A 16566-nucleotide genomic window follows, 5' to 3' on the forward strand; every position below is an offset into this window, starting at 1 on the left:
GTGCGGCAGAGCGCGGTCTAGGGCTAGGCGAGTCGCGGGCCTCCGCGGCTCAAGATACCCACCTCCATAGAGAGCAAGAGCAGCAGCAGACTTATGCATTTGAAACGACCCGCATTCCGCTTTGCATGGCCTCGGCTTGGGTCAACGGGAGCTGTAACGCCGCTCCGGCCGCGACGGTGCGGCGACGGCCAAGCGAGAGAGTTTGGACGCGGATGTGCAGATGCGAGGGACCAAATAGGAGGAACAGAGACACAGGCGAGAGGCACGTAACCGAGCCCAGCTCGTGCTAGATTATTGCGGTGCGTGGTTAGCGAGCGAATCCAATCCCAAGTCGTGAGAAGCTCCCGAGTAAGCGAGTGGGTTAAAGTGAGGTTAAATGTGGCTCCGCTCGCTGCTATTTTTGCGATTTCGTGTAAACAAAGGACGTGGGTGGAGGCGCGCTGGAAAAGGAGGGCACGTTGGTGGCGCACCGGGTGCACCCACTATGTCTCCATTGTGCGCCTCTTGTTTGATGCTCGCGCAGCTGCAGTGGGTTGTGAACGTGTCGAGGGGAACGGCAGGAATGCGGTTCTCGTATTCGGCGGCTGGCACCTCGCCGGATCGCCGGTCACCTTTGGCCCCAGTAGCCGCCGTCACCGAGCGCCGCGCGATGTGCGATCTCTTGGCCACCGCCGCGCGCGCCGCGTGCAGGGTGTTCTAGACCTGCATGTCTCGGATCTCTAGAGATCGCTGCCCGCTGGGCGCTGTGCACTGAGCCCTTGCCCACAAGGCAAGCGGATCGGGCATGCCGCCATGAATGCAGGAGGTTGCGCGATATCGCGTCGCACTCCCGGCGCCTCGCCGAGACGCCGACTCTTGCGAGATCTACCGATCCGCGCAAGGTGTTACGCCGTGCAAAGTGCAACCCGTGCAACCCGTGCATGCTGTGCTCGAGACGCCTACCCCGATACGTGACGCGGGGCCCGGAACGAAGCACAGTCTTTCTGAAGTCCAGACCCGCGACGCCACTCGAATGGGCCGAAGCATGTTTGGGAGTCTGAGCGTCTCTGGAGCGATAAACGTGTTTGAAAGCAGCACAGCGCGCACACAGCGCCAAAGCAGCCGAGACTAGCCGGGGAGATGCCGGTGTGCCGAAAGTTGAGCCCGGGACGGAGAATCGCGCGATAAGCTGTGCTTTTCGTCTCGTTTATCTCCCAGCTCCCAGCGCTGCTGCCTGCGCGTTCAGCACGGTGCCGGTGGGAGCGGCCAATTGCACCGACGAGATACGTTGGCGTGGGAGAGACGGCTGAACAGTGCGGTGTACGACGCGGTATGCGGCGCTGCCACGACTTGTGCGATAAGAAGGCGTCAGAGGTTCACACGCATAGATCCAGACGAGATCGCCGCTGCGGGCCGCCCGTGCCGCTAGCATACGCCGCGTTCGCACGGTCAGGGGCCACTGTGCCAAGGAAGAATGGACGGACGCTGAACTGTTCTGCATTCATCATCGTCAGAAAAAAAGCTATCTGTGCTATGTATGTGTGTCTGTATGGAGTGGAACTGCGGGAGATTAAGATACAACCGGGTGAGAAGTGCGCTCGTTGTGCGCTGGAGTGAGGGCATGTCTAGTACAGAATGTATGTGGAATGGAACTGCAGGGCGTGGGGCTTGTCGGGGTCGAGTCTGCGTCTGGAACACATGCGCGAAATGATGGAGAGGTGGACAGCACACAGCACGGACACGAGGACGGTTGCACATTGTGGATCCCCACGGGCAGCGCCAGAGTGCCGGTTCGCTCGCCAAGTGCCGAGCCGCGCACACTCTGCGCTCTTTTGTGATTGTCGCGGGCGCGCGCGGGGCTGCGTGTTGTAGGTGGGGTAGATTCGCGCGTCCAGTGTGATGCGACGATCCTAGCGATCGGGCGGGGCCACGCGCTAGAACTCGTTGTGTGCGAAAGGTAGTTCGACAGGCCGAATAGGGGAGCAGGATGAGGGTTGAGGGTCGCGGGTACGCGAGTTGGGAGATGGCGAAGTAGCACTGTTGCGTGTGCGTATTGTTCAGGACCGTTGATGGTTCTGCCACCGGCTGGCGCATGCGGCAGGCGGCCACAAGGGAGCCTTTACTGCTGCACCTTGCCCTCGAACAAGGGACGGAAGGCGTCGCCGGCAAAGCCCTCACGCTGGGCGGGCGACACGTTCTGATCGAGAACAGTGTGATGCGGGCGGACGTCCTTGCCGTTCTGCTGATGGCGGGGGCTGGTGCCGAGCTTACTCATCGACTGCTGAACACCGGCCATATTTGACTTGACACGGGGCGAGGACGCTCCGGACCAGGCGTCAAAGACAGCTGTCGTCGCAGCGGACGAGTCGTTCCAACTGCTGGCGGGCGCGGGCGGGACGTACGGTCCGTCGGGCGAGGCAGAGGGAGGGGGGATCGGTCGAATTGATGGGATAGTGGTGTTGAGCGTCTCGGAGAGCTTGGCGTGCAGAGCCTTGAGGTCGTTAGCCTGCTGGCCGACGTGCGAGGTCTGCATCGTCGCGATTAAATCTTCCATGGATGCCATGTTGGGCGGGTGTGGTGTGGTTGTGATAGGTGATGAGAAATGTTGAGATGATGGAAGTGAGGATGTGAGTCTTGAACAAATACAGAAGTCCTCGCCCGGTCCCGCCCGTGACAAGAGGGACAGGTGGCAAATCTCGGCTCTGAACCTGACCGGTCAAAGTTTATACCTGCCCGGCGGCAACTTTTCCGTGCCTCGTCAACAATTGGCCTTGGGTCGCGAAGGTGACACTAGGTCCGCGTTGGACGCATGCATGCGATCTGCTACTCAAAATCCGACTTGCATCTTCCCATCCGCTAACTACGAGCCCTCGTGCTCGGCCAGTCAAAAAAATCTGCACACAAACGTATCATGAAAGCAACGTGCCGCCCGGCACAGGCGCCATGATCGAAAATGTCACCGTCCGAACGGCAACATCAAGGGTAGATTATTTTCGGGCGGCACGCGCGGCAAGAGCAACCAAGTGTTCACATCAAAGGCTCATACGTCGGGCAGCCTCGCGGCCTCGCGGGGCTTCAGGCGTGCGGGCCCGTCAGGTTGCAGGCAGTAGGCTGGCTTGTTCGGTCGCGCACTCGCATAGAATTCCGTGACGTCGCCTGCCTGGGCGTGAGCGATGGTCGCCCGAAATTCTCAAGTCTCCTATCGGAAGCGGAGTAACTTGGTTGAAGATGTACCAACCCGCAAGTCCGCAAACTCCGGGCCTCATCGTCCGGCGCGCGCGCGGCGTCAAGTCCAGGCCAACCACGATGCGGGATCTCGATTCAGCCCATGCACAGGGGAGCTCAAGCCCAGGCGCAGAAAATCCCCCTGTGCGCCGTTGTCGCCGGCGTCCAAGCCGGTGTGGGGCACATCCTTCAGGCGAGATCAACTTCCGTCCATTAGCGTCCCCCGCCAGTGGCACGTGTGCGGGGTGCGGTATTCACCGCTGGCGCGCTCAGGCCGACTCGCAATCCTGAAAAACGCACCTGAGCTTAACAACGTATGAGCGACCGCCATGGGACGCATGCAGATGTCTGCGCCGAGCAGCTCTGCCACTCCGTCTGATCGGATACTGTCGCCAAGCGAAGTGACTACGGCTGACGTCGAACTGGTGCAAGTGGCAGAGTCGAAGCTACTGAACATTCACCTAAGACACACGCCGCAACCTGCGGGGGCCATTCTGAGCTGCCTCGCCTATTCAACATCCGTACTGCCGCACATTGCCGCAGGCTGCAGCTGCATGCCGCAACCATAACAGCCGGCCCACAGATACCTGTCCTGCCAAGAGCCAAGTTCGGGCGAATGCCGTTTCATTTCTGCGTGTTGTCTGCTTTCCCACAGAGCCGAGTATGAGACGCGGTCAATGAATGCCTCACGCTACGACAGACGCCGGAGAAGTCGTGGGCACCATGGGCGATGTTAGGCCCGCGTCGGGAGCTCCGCGCACACGGTGTCAATAACGATCCTCGAGTATACGGTAATCGACGGATGATTGACGGTTTCTTGGGGGAAATTTCAGAGGGGAGGGGGGTCGGATAGCTTTCCTTTCGGCGCCCCGCGCTCTGCTCCACGTGGGAGTACCGCGACCAGAAAGCCCTTCGAAGACACCCGTGGGAAGGCGGAACGCTTCTCACGTGAAGAGCACGGACTTTGCGATCAACACCGACATCATACGTCATCGAACGGCTACCCCATGGGACGCACGCAACATGCCTGAACCTGAAGGCGTTTGCCACCGATGACCACCGAGGGAAGCGAGACACTGGCGCGTCCAGGACTCTAACCCCAGTGTGACGCTGCGTGATTCCTTTCATCTCTTCTTGCATTCACTCTCTACAGCATCTAATCATCATGTCCAACAACGAGAACAACGACCAGCAGCAGCGTGAGTGCACTTTCGCCATTCAAAGGGCGAGACTTGTAGCAGATGCCGCCGTCATGGCCCATCAAGGACCGCGACAATCGTGTCCTCGTGACGTCTGCGGCACCGGCATCGTGAGGGGCGTACTTAGGCGTGGTGACCGCGATGTGCGCCTCTAAACCGCACCATGCCCAACATCAAGCCGCCTCTACTCTTCCCGAAACGCGCGCCGGCCAACCCGTTGGCTAACAGACCAGAGTTCACCATCCAGCCCCACCCGGCCAAGACCAACGACCCCCGCGACCTCCAGCGCGAGCTCGCCGGTGGTGGCCCCCAGACTGGCGCTGCCAACGTCTTCAACACCCCGGGCATCCAGCTTCCCAACTCTGCCCAGGCTCAGAACCTCGAGCAGCCCAAGTCGCGCGAGGAGGTGAGTTGTCGAAACTGGCTCATGACTAACAAGGTAGCTCCAGGCGGAAATGAAGAAGCTCAACAGCTAAACAGCTAGACACCTCTGTTGTAATGTCGCTGTCATAGTTATGTATCGCCACGAATATGAAGCTCATGACACTTTCTGGTGAAGTGAAGTCGGAGCGGGCCGGTTGTAACATGGCTCACGTAACACAAATGACTGGCTTGCATTACACTTCTATTGACAACATGGACTCTACTATCTACACGTTGGGGCCAACGGTTCTTGTACATCTAAGAATTCTTTCACTTAATCATCATCGTCCCTCTGCATCTCGGCGCCAATGCCGAAGAGGAAACTAATGTCTTTGACTGAGAGCTTGCCGAGCTTGCCAATTGCGCCCTCTCCGAGAGCGCCATCGGCGAGAAGACCCTTCCTCTCCTGAATCTCGAGCAGGCGGTCCTCGACAGTGTCAGAGATGACCAGACGCTCAACGGTAACCTCCTTGGTCTGACCGATGCGATGCGCGCGGTCCACAGCCTGTGCCTCGGTAGTTGGGGAGTAGGCGAGGTCCGCCATGATGACCTTAGTCGCCATCGTCAGGTTGAGACCGACTCCACCGGCCTTTGTTGAAATCAGAATGACGTTGATAGGGTCTGCGATCGAGGAAGGCATCGAGAAACGGCGGATCGACTCGTCGCGCTCGTTCTGCGACATGCTGCCGCGATAACCGGTGTAGCGAACCTTGTTGAGCTCGAAGAAGGAGCCGAGCAGGTCGAGGAACTGCACGAACTGCGAGAAGATGATGATCTTTGTGTTTGGGTCCTCCTCCACGTAGCCTTGAACAAGTTCACTAATGTTAGCAGAGTACGTTGCAAGAGACTCACAGGATGCGGCGCATCTTCGTCGAAGGAGGAATGACCACTTCGTTCTTATCGGCGAGCTCGTCCTTCTCCTCATCCATGTCAATGTCGATAACCTTCTCCTTCCCCTTGCCCTTCTCAAGGCGAGGCTTCTTCTCGAAGAAGTCCAGATCCACGGAAGCTGCACGCTTCTTGCCCTTGTCGCGAACCTCGCTGGGGCCAGGCTCATCATCCTCCAGGGCCTCATCGACATCCGGCTTCTCGTCACTTGGGGGCTGCCAGAGGGCCTTGGCACGGAACACGCGGCCAGGCTCGATCAGCGTGCGGCAGAGAGGGCAGGCTCGGCATCCACGCTGCGCTTCCTCGTCGGACAGCAGTGAACCGTCGCGAGCGGGCTGCACGAAGAGATTGTCGAGACAAGTCCTGCAGTACAAGTGGCTGCAGGCGGTGATGAACTCGTTGTTAACGAAGGGCTCGTAACAGATGCTGCACTCCATGTCGATATCGTCGCCGCTAGCGTCGCTGCACATTGCGTTGTGGCGGTCCTCGAGCTTCTTGGCCATCTTGTCCACTGTCTCCTTGCCAAGAAGAGCGACAGCGCGACCGTACTCGTCCGCGTCGTTGTCGCGCGTGTCGGTCATGTTGCCGGTGAACACATCGTCGTCAACGAGCATATCATCATCACGACCGGCTTCACCTTCCTTGCGCCTCAAAAGCCAAGGGTGGTTGACGCACTGACGGAGACGAGTGAGCAGGACGAGGACTACACTATAGTGCTTGAGCAGGGTACCCTGGCGTGTCAGATGATGAATCATTCTGAAGACTCACCTGCTTGATGAACTTGTTCACACGAACTCGGGCTCGCTGCTCAATGGCGGCATAGATTGCACGCTCTTCAGCCTCAAAGTGGAGAGGATCCATGTTTGTCGTCTTCGGAGGAAGGTTGAGGATACGCTTCCCGTCGACCTCGGTGTCCTTATTGCGGCGCAGCATGACACCGCGCAGTGCAGCCTGAGCACGCTTGGAAGCCAGCTTGGGGCGCTGATAAAGTAAGCCATGAAACTGACCCGAACTCACCTTTCTCTCGACAGAGACAATCTTCTTGTGGAACTCTTCAAAGTCAACCTTGCCAGTGAACACGAGAGGTGGTCCCAGGTCGGCCAGAGTGTTGACAATGGGGGTTCCAGTGAGGATCCAGGGGTGAAGACAATCAAGCGCGAGGACGGACTTTGCCGTCTTAGTCTGGCGGTTTCTGATCTGGTGCGCCTCATCGATAGTGACGCGGAACCACTTGGTCCGGAAAAGGGGACCCTTTTTGTTTGGGACCTCATCCTCACTCTCGTAATCGCTGCCTTGCTCCCTGCGACGGTCACGCGCCTGCTTGCGCTGGTTCTTCGTCTTGAGGCCTGACTCGGCACTGAGAGTTCCGAAGGTTGTAAGAATGATGTCAAACTTTTTCAGAGAGGATGCAGACTTTGCGCGGCCTGCCCCATGATGAATGCAAACCTTCCACTTCTTGCCGGGAGCATGGCGCTCAATTTCGGACTTCCATCTGCACGTCAGCTGGGATTTTATCGGCTGGACTCACTGATTAAGAAGTGCCAGAGGGGCAATGATGAGCTGAGGGCACCCCTTAAAGTCGTCAGGGCGCTCGTCACGCGCCAACATGAGGCCGATGCACTGGACAGTTTTGCCCAAGCCCATCGCATCACACAGCAGACCGCCGCGGATGGTTTCACGCTCTTCGCGCTTGACCATGAAAGAAACGCCGAGTACCTCTGTCTCGTCAGCGCTGTAGGTTGAAATGACATACGGTGAGGGAGCAGAACAAAGTTTGCGCCGGGAAGCTTGTCCTGGAGCGAGTTCAGCTTCAGAATCTTGAGACCTTCGTCCACGGTTGCGTCCTCAGAGAAGTCTTCGAGAGAGTCCTTGAAGAAAGCGTTGAGACTGCATTGTCAGTTATAGCATGGCACTTCACTCACTCGGCGGGGCGATCGTACTCGTATCCGAATTCCTCTTCGATCTGCGCCCTCCTCGCCTGGAGGTCGGCGAAGTCGAAGCCGCCGGGGAAGACACTCGGACCAGGCAATCCAGTGATGGTGGGACCGATTCCGCCGGCGGCCAGCCTCTGTGCGAGGGGATTGAAGAGATTGCCGGCCCCCTCGGCGAAGGATTTCATGCTGTTAACGAGGCCTTCGAAAGTGGAGTTGACGGCTTGCAGGGCATCGGTGGCTCTACCACTCATGTCTGATGGCGCCCTATCGCCACTGGGGGGGATGCCACCGCTAACAATAGCAGCCGACGAAGGGGGTGTGGACCTAAGTGCACCGCCACCTCCAGAAGGCTCGGAGGAAGGCTCGGCGGAATCAGGAGCGGTAGGCGCGGGCGGCTTGATGGTGGCGCGAAGTGCTTCGCTCATGTCATACTTGTGGAACGGAATGGCCTTGAACAGCGAGGGGTTAGGAGGCTCCCAGATTCTAAACACGAGTCCTGCAGAGAGACCACGCAGCTCATTGCGACGAGCCATGATCAGCTTTTTGTGACCTTCGTTCGTACAGCTGTCGCAAGCCTTCCTCAAGCACTTGCGCTCCCGCTTCAGTGCGTCCATCTTCTCTGTAATGTTCATTTTCTTCCAGACTTGCTCCGACTGCGGCGGACCAGCCTTGACTGCGGGTTTGCTAGACCCGACGAGGACGATGTCTTCGTCATCGTCGCTATCGAGTAAGGAGATGATCGTCGGTTGCTTGTGTTTGTTTTTGCCCTTGCTTGTGGCGCTCACGGTAGGCGACGACATGTTGACGCGCTGGGACTCCCCCTGCAAGGGCTCAGGCTTCACCAGCGGAAAGGAGGAGATGGAGGGTCGGGAATGGGGGGAGGGACGGTGGTTGGTAGGGGTTGAGGACTGAGTAGAGGACGGTCCAGGAAATGAGGAAGATGCAAAAGGCGATGAGGCAGGTTGACTCAACTTCTGCTCATGCAGGCCGGCTGAGGGGACTGATAAACCCTGCGGTTAGCGCCCCGTTGTGTGCGATGTCCACCAACCTGTTTCACCAGTCGCGCATCTCTTGCCTGCTTGTGCCTCGCGTCTTCACAATGGGTGATGTACTTTTGCAGGCATCCAAAGCCATTAGAGCGACCTCCGTCCTCCAGCTGCGGGTCTGCTCCAAGGAGCACGTCTTGCCAACAGAGATCTTCCATGCCTCACCGTCAGCCAGCTTTGTCAGTGACACTCACAAGTAGCAGTTCCGAACGGGTTCCCAGAGTCACCAGCCTTGATCTCCAGCAGAAAGTTGAAATCGGCCGGGTTCGTGGTCAGGAAGTCTGAAATGGCGTTCCACAGGAATGAGGGTACGGACTGGTGACGTTAGTACACAATGATCCGGTGAATCGCGCTCGCCATTGTCACCACCATGCAGGTCTAGAACGTTCGGCGGTGCAACTCACTTCACTCTCATCCTCAAGCTCGATCGCTTTGCGAGCCACCTCCTCCACTCGACTCGGAGAAGGGCGCTCGCCAGGGGCATTCATCGTGTTGGCCATAGAGGACGTGTCGAAGCTATCTATCGTCTATCGGGTCTGAAGTCGCGTCCGAATTGACGATGTCATCGAAGTCGGATTCGGCAGCAAGATGGCGGTGAGTGGGAACAAAAGTCTATCCCACGCGTAATGAGCTCCCTTTGGCCAAGGTGTGCACTTTGGGCCAGGAGTCGATGGAGGAAAATGAGTTAGAACGATACTGGCAGCAGCGCGTACGCGTTGACATGAGCGGCTCAGGAGCATGGCCGAGTGAGGGGCGCTCGGGCGGAGGTAAATTTGTGCGCACGCGTCTCAGACGTAAACAAACTTTTTGCCACTCAATCGACCCTCCAGCCAAACAACTTTGATTGCCGAGTTGCCGAATGTCCTTCTGTCGGAGTAAAACAAGAAGATACATTGAATAAGTACAACAGCAAGATGCCCTCTATCAGGGCCACAAGGCAGAAAACGTCTCTACTTTGAACCCCGTAACCAGCTGAACACTGATCCAAAACTTGAGCTTTTGCTGTGCGATTCGGGCTGGTGTGGGACAGAGTGCTGTCGGGCAGGCGATGACTGGGTAACACCCACTTTGGCGTTGTGAGCGGCCTGCCAAGCACTGTTCTTTCCCTCCCATATCGACAGTGGCAAGAACACGCGAGGCTCCCCAGACAGAATAACCACGGACAAGCCTCCGTGCGGATCCGTGGCAAAAACTTGCCCAGTGAGGACATCGATGACCGGGATTAGGGGTGCATAGCCAGACTTGGAAATGTAGTAGGCCCTTGGCGGGGAATGCGCACCATAGTTTGTCAGAACGGACAACATGGGCGCCTTAGAGATTGCCACGGAGTGCGTGTCGAACTTCATAAACTTCAGGAGCGTGTTCAGGTAGGGCGGATACGCTGCTGCCCGCCTCCGCGCATGATTCAGCCGGGCGTACATGGTGTAGCTCTGCGTGTTTCTTTGGAACCCGGACAGCCATATCGCCTCGCGGTTCGCCGGATCATCCCCTCCAGTCAACCAATGTTCCGTCCCTTGGAACATAATCGGGAAGCCATCGTTGATGAAAGGATAGACAGCAGCATTCTTGAGGAGCTAACGTTAGTCGAGAAGACGTTACCACTCACCGCCGGATCCCTCACGGACGACGCAAGACGAGGGTGGTCGTGGTTGCTACAATTAGCTCTGACTCGGATCATTACCCCACTCTAAGAAGGAGCCAAGCGTCATCGGGTTCGGCATCGTTTGGTGAACCCTGGAGATCATACTCGTAAGCTCATCGATACGAGCGGTCGTGGACTGAAATGCGCGTCTGCAATCAGTCACGGAAACGCGCAATCAGCTCACCTGAGGTGGTAGAAGGTCGCGTAGTCCAAGAGACTGTGCATTGCGTGCAATTGATATCGCCTGAGGAAGGCGGGATCCCCATGCAGTACTTCGCCCATGGCGGCAACACCTGCAGCCTGAACAAAGCCGGGCCAGAACTCCTTCCGCACGTGCTTAACGGTATCCACTCGGATGGCGTCGATACCGAAGGACGCAACGAGGTGCTTGATCCAGGCGTGTAACAGGCCGATAACCTGCGGGTGCTCGGTATTCAGATCAGCCATGTGGTCCGTGAGCCAGCCTAAGCGTCAGCTTGCCCTCAAACAAGGGCCTTACACTGCTCCGATTGTATCTGGTTGTCCCAGTCATCCGGGATGCAGAACGGATGAAAGTGTTCCTTTGACGTGAAGGGACCGTACCAGCTACCAGGTGAAAAGGTCCCCGGTTCAGCGCCAAGATGATTGGCAACCTTGGCGTTAGCGGTCATCAAAGAACCACCGTACGACTCACCACGTCAACCATCAAAAACATGCCGCGAGCGTGAAGCGCATTGGCCAGATCGAGAAGATCTTGGCGAGACCCGAAGTGGCGATTAAGCTCTGCCCGTTAGCTAAGTCATCGGTTTGTGGCGACGTACGAAACATGTCAGATGCCCAGTAGCCTTGACGTCAGCCATCTTCTCAAGCATGCACGTTCAGCAATAACATACCATGATAACTCGAGGAACCCGGTATACCAGGGATATTCGCTACGACTGGACTGATCCATACTGTGGCGTCAGGCGGAGGGGTGCGCGGGTGCTTACCGGTGTCAAAGCCCATGCCTTGAATGTAGTCAAGCTGTTGCTCGACGCCTTTCCATGTTCCTCCGCAGTATTCCCTCCGTTCTGTGTCGCAAGGTGCTTGATAGCCGTCGTGCCGAGCGAAGCGGTCTGTGAGGACCTGGTAGATCGAGCGCTCGCGAAGCTGGTCAGTGGTGAACGCAGCTATACTGGGCAGAAGACCGAAGCCCAGTAAGGCTCCCCACAACATGACAGCCGGTTCAAGAGCGCAAAAGGTAGAATAGTTTGGAAACGGCGAGGAAGGGAGACATAGCAGAAGCACAGGACAACTTTGGACCAAGAGCAACTCTCCCGTTCCTGACACATGCTGTCGCGTTCGGAGCGCGCCGAGCCTCCGACCTCCACCTCCACACGTGTTTATTTACGTAACTCAGCCTAACTCTCGCTTGGCATTCGACGTGTACGGGCAACGTCAGTCGCGCTGCCAACGCTTGCAACAACAAGTACCCTACCCAGCATGGACGCCTTGACAGATCAGATCGAGTCTGTCCTCTTCGTTTGTAGGGAGGTGATGGGTGAGTGGACTCTCCCTCGGTCCAGCTGACGACAGTGTATCAGGTCCCTCCTCGTACATCCGTTTCTGGTTACAAGGCTGCCGAATGGAACGTCGAGTCGTTCATGTGGAAGGGTCGCCTGCGCGTTCTTGAGATTGGCCCCAAGTGCGAGATCAAGCTCGAGGTTGGTTAAAGCGCCATCTCTTTACTGATTGTCTAGGATGCCAACACTGGCGAGCTCTTCGCACAAGCGACGTACGCCACGCCCTGGACGCAGGTCGAGCCCGTCCTCGACTCGTCCCGATACTTTGTGCTGCGCGTGGAGGGCGATGGAGGCAAGCGCGCATACATTGGTGTTGGATTCCCTGAGCGTAGCGAATCGTTTGACTTCCAGGTGCGTACACGACTCCAACAACGCTCACTCTTAGGTTGCCTTGCAGTCAGTGGCGAAGAGGGCTTCGAACCCGGACCCTGGACCGAACGACGAGCCTGCGAAGCCTGCTGCGCCTCCGAAGGACTACTCGCTGAAGGAGGGTCAGACGTTCAGCATCAAGCTACCCGGGCGTGAAGGCAAGAAGACGACCCCGCCTGCCTCAACTGGAGGCAGCACCGGTGGCGGAGGTCTGTTCGCCCTCCCTCCCCCTCCCCCTCCGGGCCGCCGGCGCTAGGCGATATGATACTTAGAGAAGCGCCCCAGCATGTTACGAATGTATTTTTATGAGACGATTCGGCCGTCACTTCTGCGCGTACCAATGAGGAGCACACTGATGTGTGCGGCGCGTCGGTCTCATGCAGCCGCTCCGTCTGAGTTGAGACGCTTGAGAAGTCTCTTACAAGCAGTTGTTCCCAGCGATCCTTGCGTCTGAGCTGTACAGATCAGAATACGTTGACGTTGATGGCAACACCTCGCACAATCGGAAGAGCACGGTCATATTCCGAACAAGACGCTAAGTTACCGCCCCCTAGGCGGAGGGACTTATCAGCAACTCGTTTTCGGCCGACAGTTGCGCAGTGGTTCCCTCGCATGCGGCGCGTTGTTTAACATTCAAGACTGCATGCGTGTTCAGGACGCGCTGCCGTGCACCTCTTCGCGCCTTCGCAGCATTCCAGGAAGGTCTGGACCGCCATTGGGTTGGTGGGGATGACTGCGGAAGGAGTCTTCGGGCGTCGAAAGTGTAGAAGACGGTGGAGGCCGCAGCAGTGGAAGCCGATCCTGTGACGTCTGTTCCTGGCAACCACACCACAATTGTATAAGTAGACGAGCACTCTCGTGACCACTCCCACTCCCCACCGACGCTGAGTGAGCGTCCTTCAGCATTCCGTTCCACAGCATCAATTCGCATTTCCCACAGTACACCACCTTCGCATCCACTCAGACCTCAGCAACACTCCTTACCCTTCGGGGCTCCAGCAGCACCATGTCACACCAGCATTACCCTGACGAGAAGCTCGACATTGAGGCAGGGCTCCCCGGCGATGCTGCGCCGCTGTTCAAGCAGACGGACACCACTGAGCCTATCATCCAACAGCATGAGCGCCGACAGCTGAGCACGAAGAAGAAACTTCTTCTCGGTGGTCTCGCGGGTTTCTTCATCTTCTCCGCCGCCCGAGCTTGCCATTCGCGTCATCACCGGAGCGGTCTTCAGGAGTGGAGCAGCGACTGGGACTATGGCAAATTCACTCATTCTGCTCCTAGCCCTTGGGATTACACAAAGGAGACCTGGGTACGCATTAGCTTCAGAGCGGACATACTGACTCTGTAGATGTACGTCGAGCAGCCTACACCTCCTGTCTTTAGTACCTCTTCGGACGACACCAGCACCGCCGCCGTCACCTTTGGTCTTATCGAGAAACGCCCCCTTACTCTCAACTTCACCAATTGCGGTGATGGAACTGTCGTTATCACTCGTGACGACGGTTTGAAGGAGCCCAAGCTCACCATCGAGTCCACTCTCTTCCCTCGGCTGAACACTACCTTGGAAAGTCACAAGCTCATCGGCCATAAGGGTGATCTCATTAACATCATTGGCGCTCCCGCGTCCCTCGAGGTCGTCCGTTTGGCGCTGCCAAAGACGTCGAAGGAGGTTCGCACGCTCAACATCGTCTCCACCAACAAGATCGCGGTCTTAGTCGACTCTTCAGCGACTGACCTCCGCATCAAAAACCTTCTTGTCGATGCCAAAGGCGATGTTGCGTTCAAAGAGGTTGTCGCGAAGCGCGCCGTTGTTCTGAACAGTGGTGACATCACGGGTACCTTCAACGTCACCTCCCTGCTGCGACTCGAGACTCTTTCTGGCGATATCAAGGCTACCATCAACATTCTTGAGAAGCACAGGAAGGACAAGAAGCCGAAGGAGCCCGAAGAGCCCGAGGAGGTTAAGGAGTCTGTCGAGTCCGTGGATGCTGAGGAGCGCTCTGAGGGAACGCCGTGCGGCCTGAAGAAGCGTTTCATCATGTGGCTTGGCCTGGACACTGACAAGCACAAGCACAAGCATAAGCACAAGCACCCCAAGCATCCCAAGCATCCCAAGCACCCCAAGCACCCAAAGTTTGCTTTCGTCGAAGCTCTCAGCATCGCCGGCAACATCAACCTTCACGTTCACAAGCCCAAACACGTCCCTGCACGGGTGACTGCGCATGCCACGTCTGGCAACGTCGAGATTGATGGCCCCGACAGCTTCTTCGGCCACTTCTTCGCCGAAGCGAAAGTCGGAGGACTCGAAGTCAAGGCTGAGGGTGACAAGGAGATCAAAGTCATGCGCGAGAAACACACTGAGAGCGGTGGCCTCATTGACGGCTTCATCCGCTTCAAGGACCAGCCATGGCCTAAACCTCCTCGCCGGCCGGGAGGCCCCCCTCCTCCTCCTCCTCCTCCTCCTCCTCCTCATGAGGACCGCCCTCTCGAGCACATGGACAAGCACATGATGCACGAGGAGCGCGACATGCAGGATGACGAGGGCTACAACGTGCAGAAGGGCAAGCACCACGACAAGCACCCGCACCACCACGACCATCCCCCTCACCACCCTCCCCACCACCCTCCTCCTCCTCCCCCGGGTCCTCGTGGGACCTCTGACTTCCACGTCAGTGCCGCTGTAGGCAACGTTAAGCTTTCTGTTTGATCTGTAGTGTAATCTTGAAATCAATTCTCGTAGTTTTGAAGATGTACCAATGCAGCGATACGTCGTCGCTAGCAATGGACTCGGCGCGAATCGAGGGTTAGTGCGGGATCGGAAGATCTTGTCGTGGACGGGGTAGAGGTAAGCGCCCGATACATCCGTGGCGCTTGGCACTCCCCGCTTCCGGTCGTCTTTCCATAGCGGTCGTGGCCGCTGCGACTGATGTGAGGCAGTCCCAGACGATGAGGAGGCAAACTGGATGTTGCGGTGCCCCTCTTCATAACAATTCGATCTAGAGCACAGATCCCGGACGTGCCAGATCCGGGCAACCCCCGACTAGGCTGAAATGCTCAGCCGATGCCGAGGAGCCCACGGTCGGCCGGCGCAAATGGCCCCTTGCGCCACCGATATGAAGCGACTGGAGTGAGTTAACTGTGCGGTCGTTATCAAGCAGTCTCCGTTTCTCCGAGGCGATCGAAGCGAGACGATCGTACCTCCGACTGCGGGGCACGTCCTGGTCACACGAGTCACCCATGTCGCGAGGCATGAACAAGAGAGAAGCTGTGGTAAGACAAAAGAAGCGACGCCGTTATCTTGAGGCCCCAGGTGGGCTTCACGCTTCCGGCGCGCACACGGGTGCTGAGAGAGAATGATCGGCGGTGCTCTTCCTTGCCAAGTGGCTTGGGGGCGATGTCAGGAGAAGGAGGCGCTGGTCCAAGCGCAGACGTTGGAGAAGATCCGTAAGGAAGTGCGACGATCCCCCGGGATCTTGCCTCACCGCCTGGGCGCCGGCGCACGGCGCGTTTGCCTTTCGCAGAACGCCTCAGAGCATAACGCGCCTCCTCACGTCTCATCGAGGAATCCAAAGTCCATTCCGGCCTTCGCGTTCTTCGCGTGTGACATTTAACAAAAGATAATGATGATAAAGAAGCGCTCTCCCATTGGACAGCGTGCCATCGGCTATAAACGCAATGGAGAACTACGGACAGCGTGCGGCGTTCGCTTCGGCACTTGCAGCCAACGGGCAGGAGTGCTCGCGCTCGCGCGCTGCGGTATGGCCCGAGTGAGTCACTGGTGCGCTCTACGGTCGTCGTGACATACACTAGGGGTAGTCAAAAACGAGGGTTGCAACACGTTTTAACTTGCGGAGGCAAATTGTAAACGGTTTGAAATGAAAATATATTGATGCACCTCTTTGGGGTAAAACGGTTAATGCCCAAACCGATTAGCGGAGGCAAAAAGTGGAGGTCGGTGGAGGTCGTGTCTCGCCAGAGACGCGTCGTTTGGGTAGATTCATGTAAACTCACCTCGTTCGCGTCCGTCATAACTCGACAACCGCTGCATCTACGTCCTCGAAACTTTGCAAAATGGTAGTCTACTCGGAAAGGCGCGAGCTCATCAAAAAATTTCGCTTGTACATCCAAGAGAACGCGTACCACCTCCTGTTCAATGAGACACGCGATTCGTATCTCTACTTGTGTACCATGGTCGAAACCCTCGAGAGCCATCGATACCTTGAACGATCGTTTTGCGGCCCTACAACCTATGTTGCAGTCTCGGACACACAGCTGGTGGAGCTCATGAAGCCTATGAACGCCTCCAACTTCCGCCAG

General features: G+C 57.4%; 6 protein-coding genes across 6 annotated transcripts; 3 read left to right on the plus strand and 3 right to left on the minus strand.

The window, feature by feature from the left end:
- Positions 1-2098: 2098 nt before the first annotated feature.
- On the minus strand, positions 2099-2542 carry A1Q1_01887 (uncharacterized protein; the record flags this gene model as incomplete). The annotated part of the gene is made up of 1 exon (XM_014324895.1): positions 2099-2542. One exon carries the CDS (start codon positions 2540-2542, stop codon positions 2099-2101), a length of 444 nt encoding a protein of 147 aa, XP_014180370.1.
- Positions 2543-4566: 2024 nt separating this feature from the next.
- Positions 4567-4879, plus strand: A1Q1_01888 (uncharacterized protein; the record flags this gene model as incomplete). Its single annotated transcript, XM_014324896.1, has 2 exons — positions 4567-4809; positions 4847-4879. 2 exons carry the CDS (start codon positions 4567-4569, stop codon positions 4877-4879), a joined length of 276 nt encoding a protein of 91 aa, XP_014180371.1.
- Positions 4880-5100: 221 nt separating this feature from the next.
- A1Q1_01889 (uncharacterized protein) lies at positions 5101-9182 on the minus strand (the record flags this gene model as incomplete). Its single annotated transcript, XM_014324897.1, has 9 exons — positions 5101-5509; positions 5679-6430; positions 6483-6686; positions 6732-7071; positions 7243-7396; positions 7468-7601; positions 7655-8648; positions 8889-9009; positions 9099-9182. 9 exons carry the CDS (start codon positions 9180-9182, stop codon positions 5101-5103), a joined length of 3192 nt encoding a protein of 1063 aa, XP_014180372.1.
- A 462-nt stretch (positions 9183-9644) lies between these two features.
- Positions 9645-11530, minus strand: A1Q1_01890 (Alpha-amylase A precursor; the record flags this gene model as incomplete). Its single annotated transcript, XM_014324898.1, has 5 exons — positions 9645-10259; positions 10301-10346; positions 10521-10753; positions 11010-11098; positions 11209-11530. The coding sequence occupies 5 exons, from the start codon at positions 11528-11530 to the stop codon at positions 9645-9647; spliced, it is 1305 nt and encodes a 434-aa protein (XP_014180373.1).
- A 267-nt stretch (positions 11531-11797) lies between these two features.
- On the plus strand, positions 11798-12502 carry A1Q1_01891 (uncharacterized protein; the record flags this gene model as incomplete). The annotated part of the gene is made up of 4 exons (XM_014324899.1): positions 11798-11836; positions 11899-12018; positions 12112-12228; positions 12275-12502. 4 exons carry the CDS (start codon positions 11798-11800, stop codon positions 12500-12502), a joined length of 504 nt encoding a protein of 167 aa, XP_014180374.1.
- A 750-nt stretch (positions 12503-13252) lies between these two features.
- On the plus strand, positions 13253-14956 carry A1Q1_01892 (uncharacterized protein; the record flags this gene model as incomplete). Its single annotated transcript, XM_014324900.1, has 2 exons — positions 13253-13558; positions 13598-14956. The coding sequence occupies 2 exons, from the start codon at positions 13253-13255 to the stop codon at positions 14954-14956; spliced, it is 1665 nt and encodes a 554-aa protein (XP_014180375.1).
- Between the last annotated feature and the right edge of the window lie 1610 nt (positions 14957-16566).

The sequence above is a fragment of the Trichosporon asahii genome (genome assembly GCF_000293215.1).
Source record: "Trichosporon asahii var. asahii CBS 2479 unplaced genomic scaffold scaffold00050, whole genome shotgun sequence".
In the NCBI taxonomy this organism is placed as follows: Eukaryota; Fungi; Basidiomycota; class Tremellomycetes; order Trichosporonales; family Trichosporonaceae; genus Trichosporon; species Trichosporon asahii.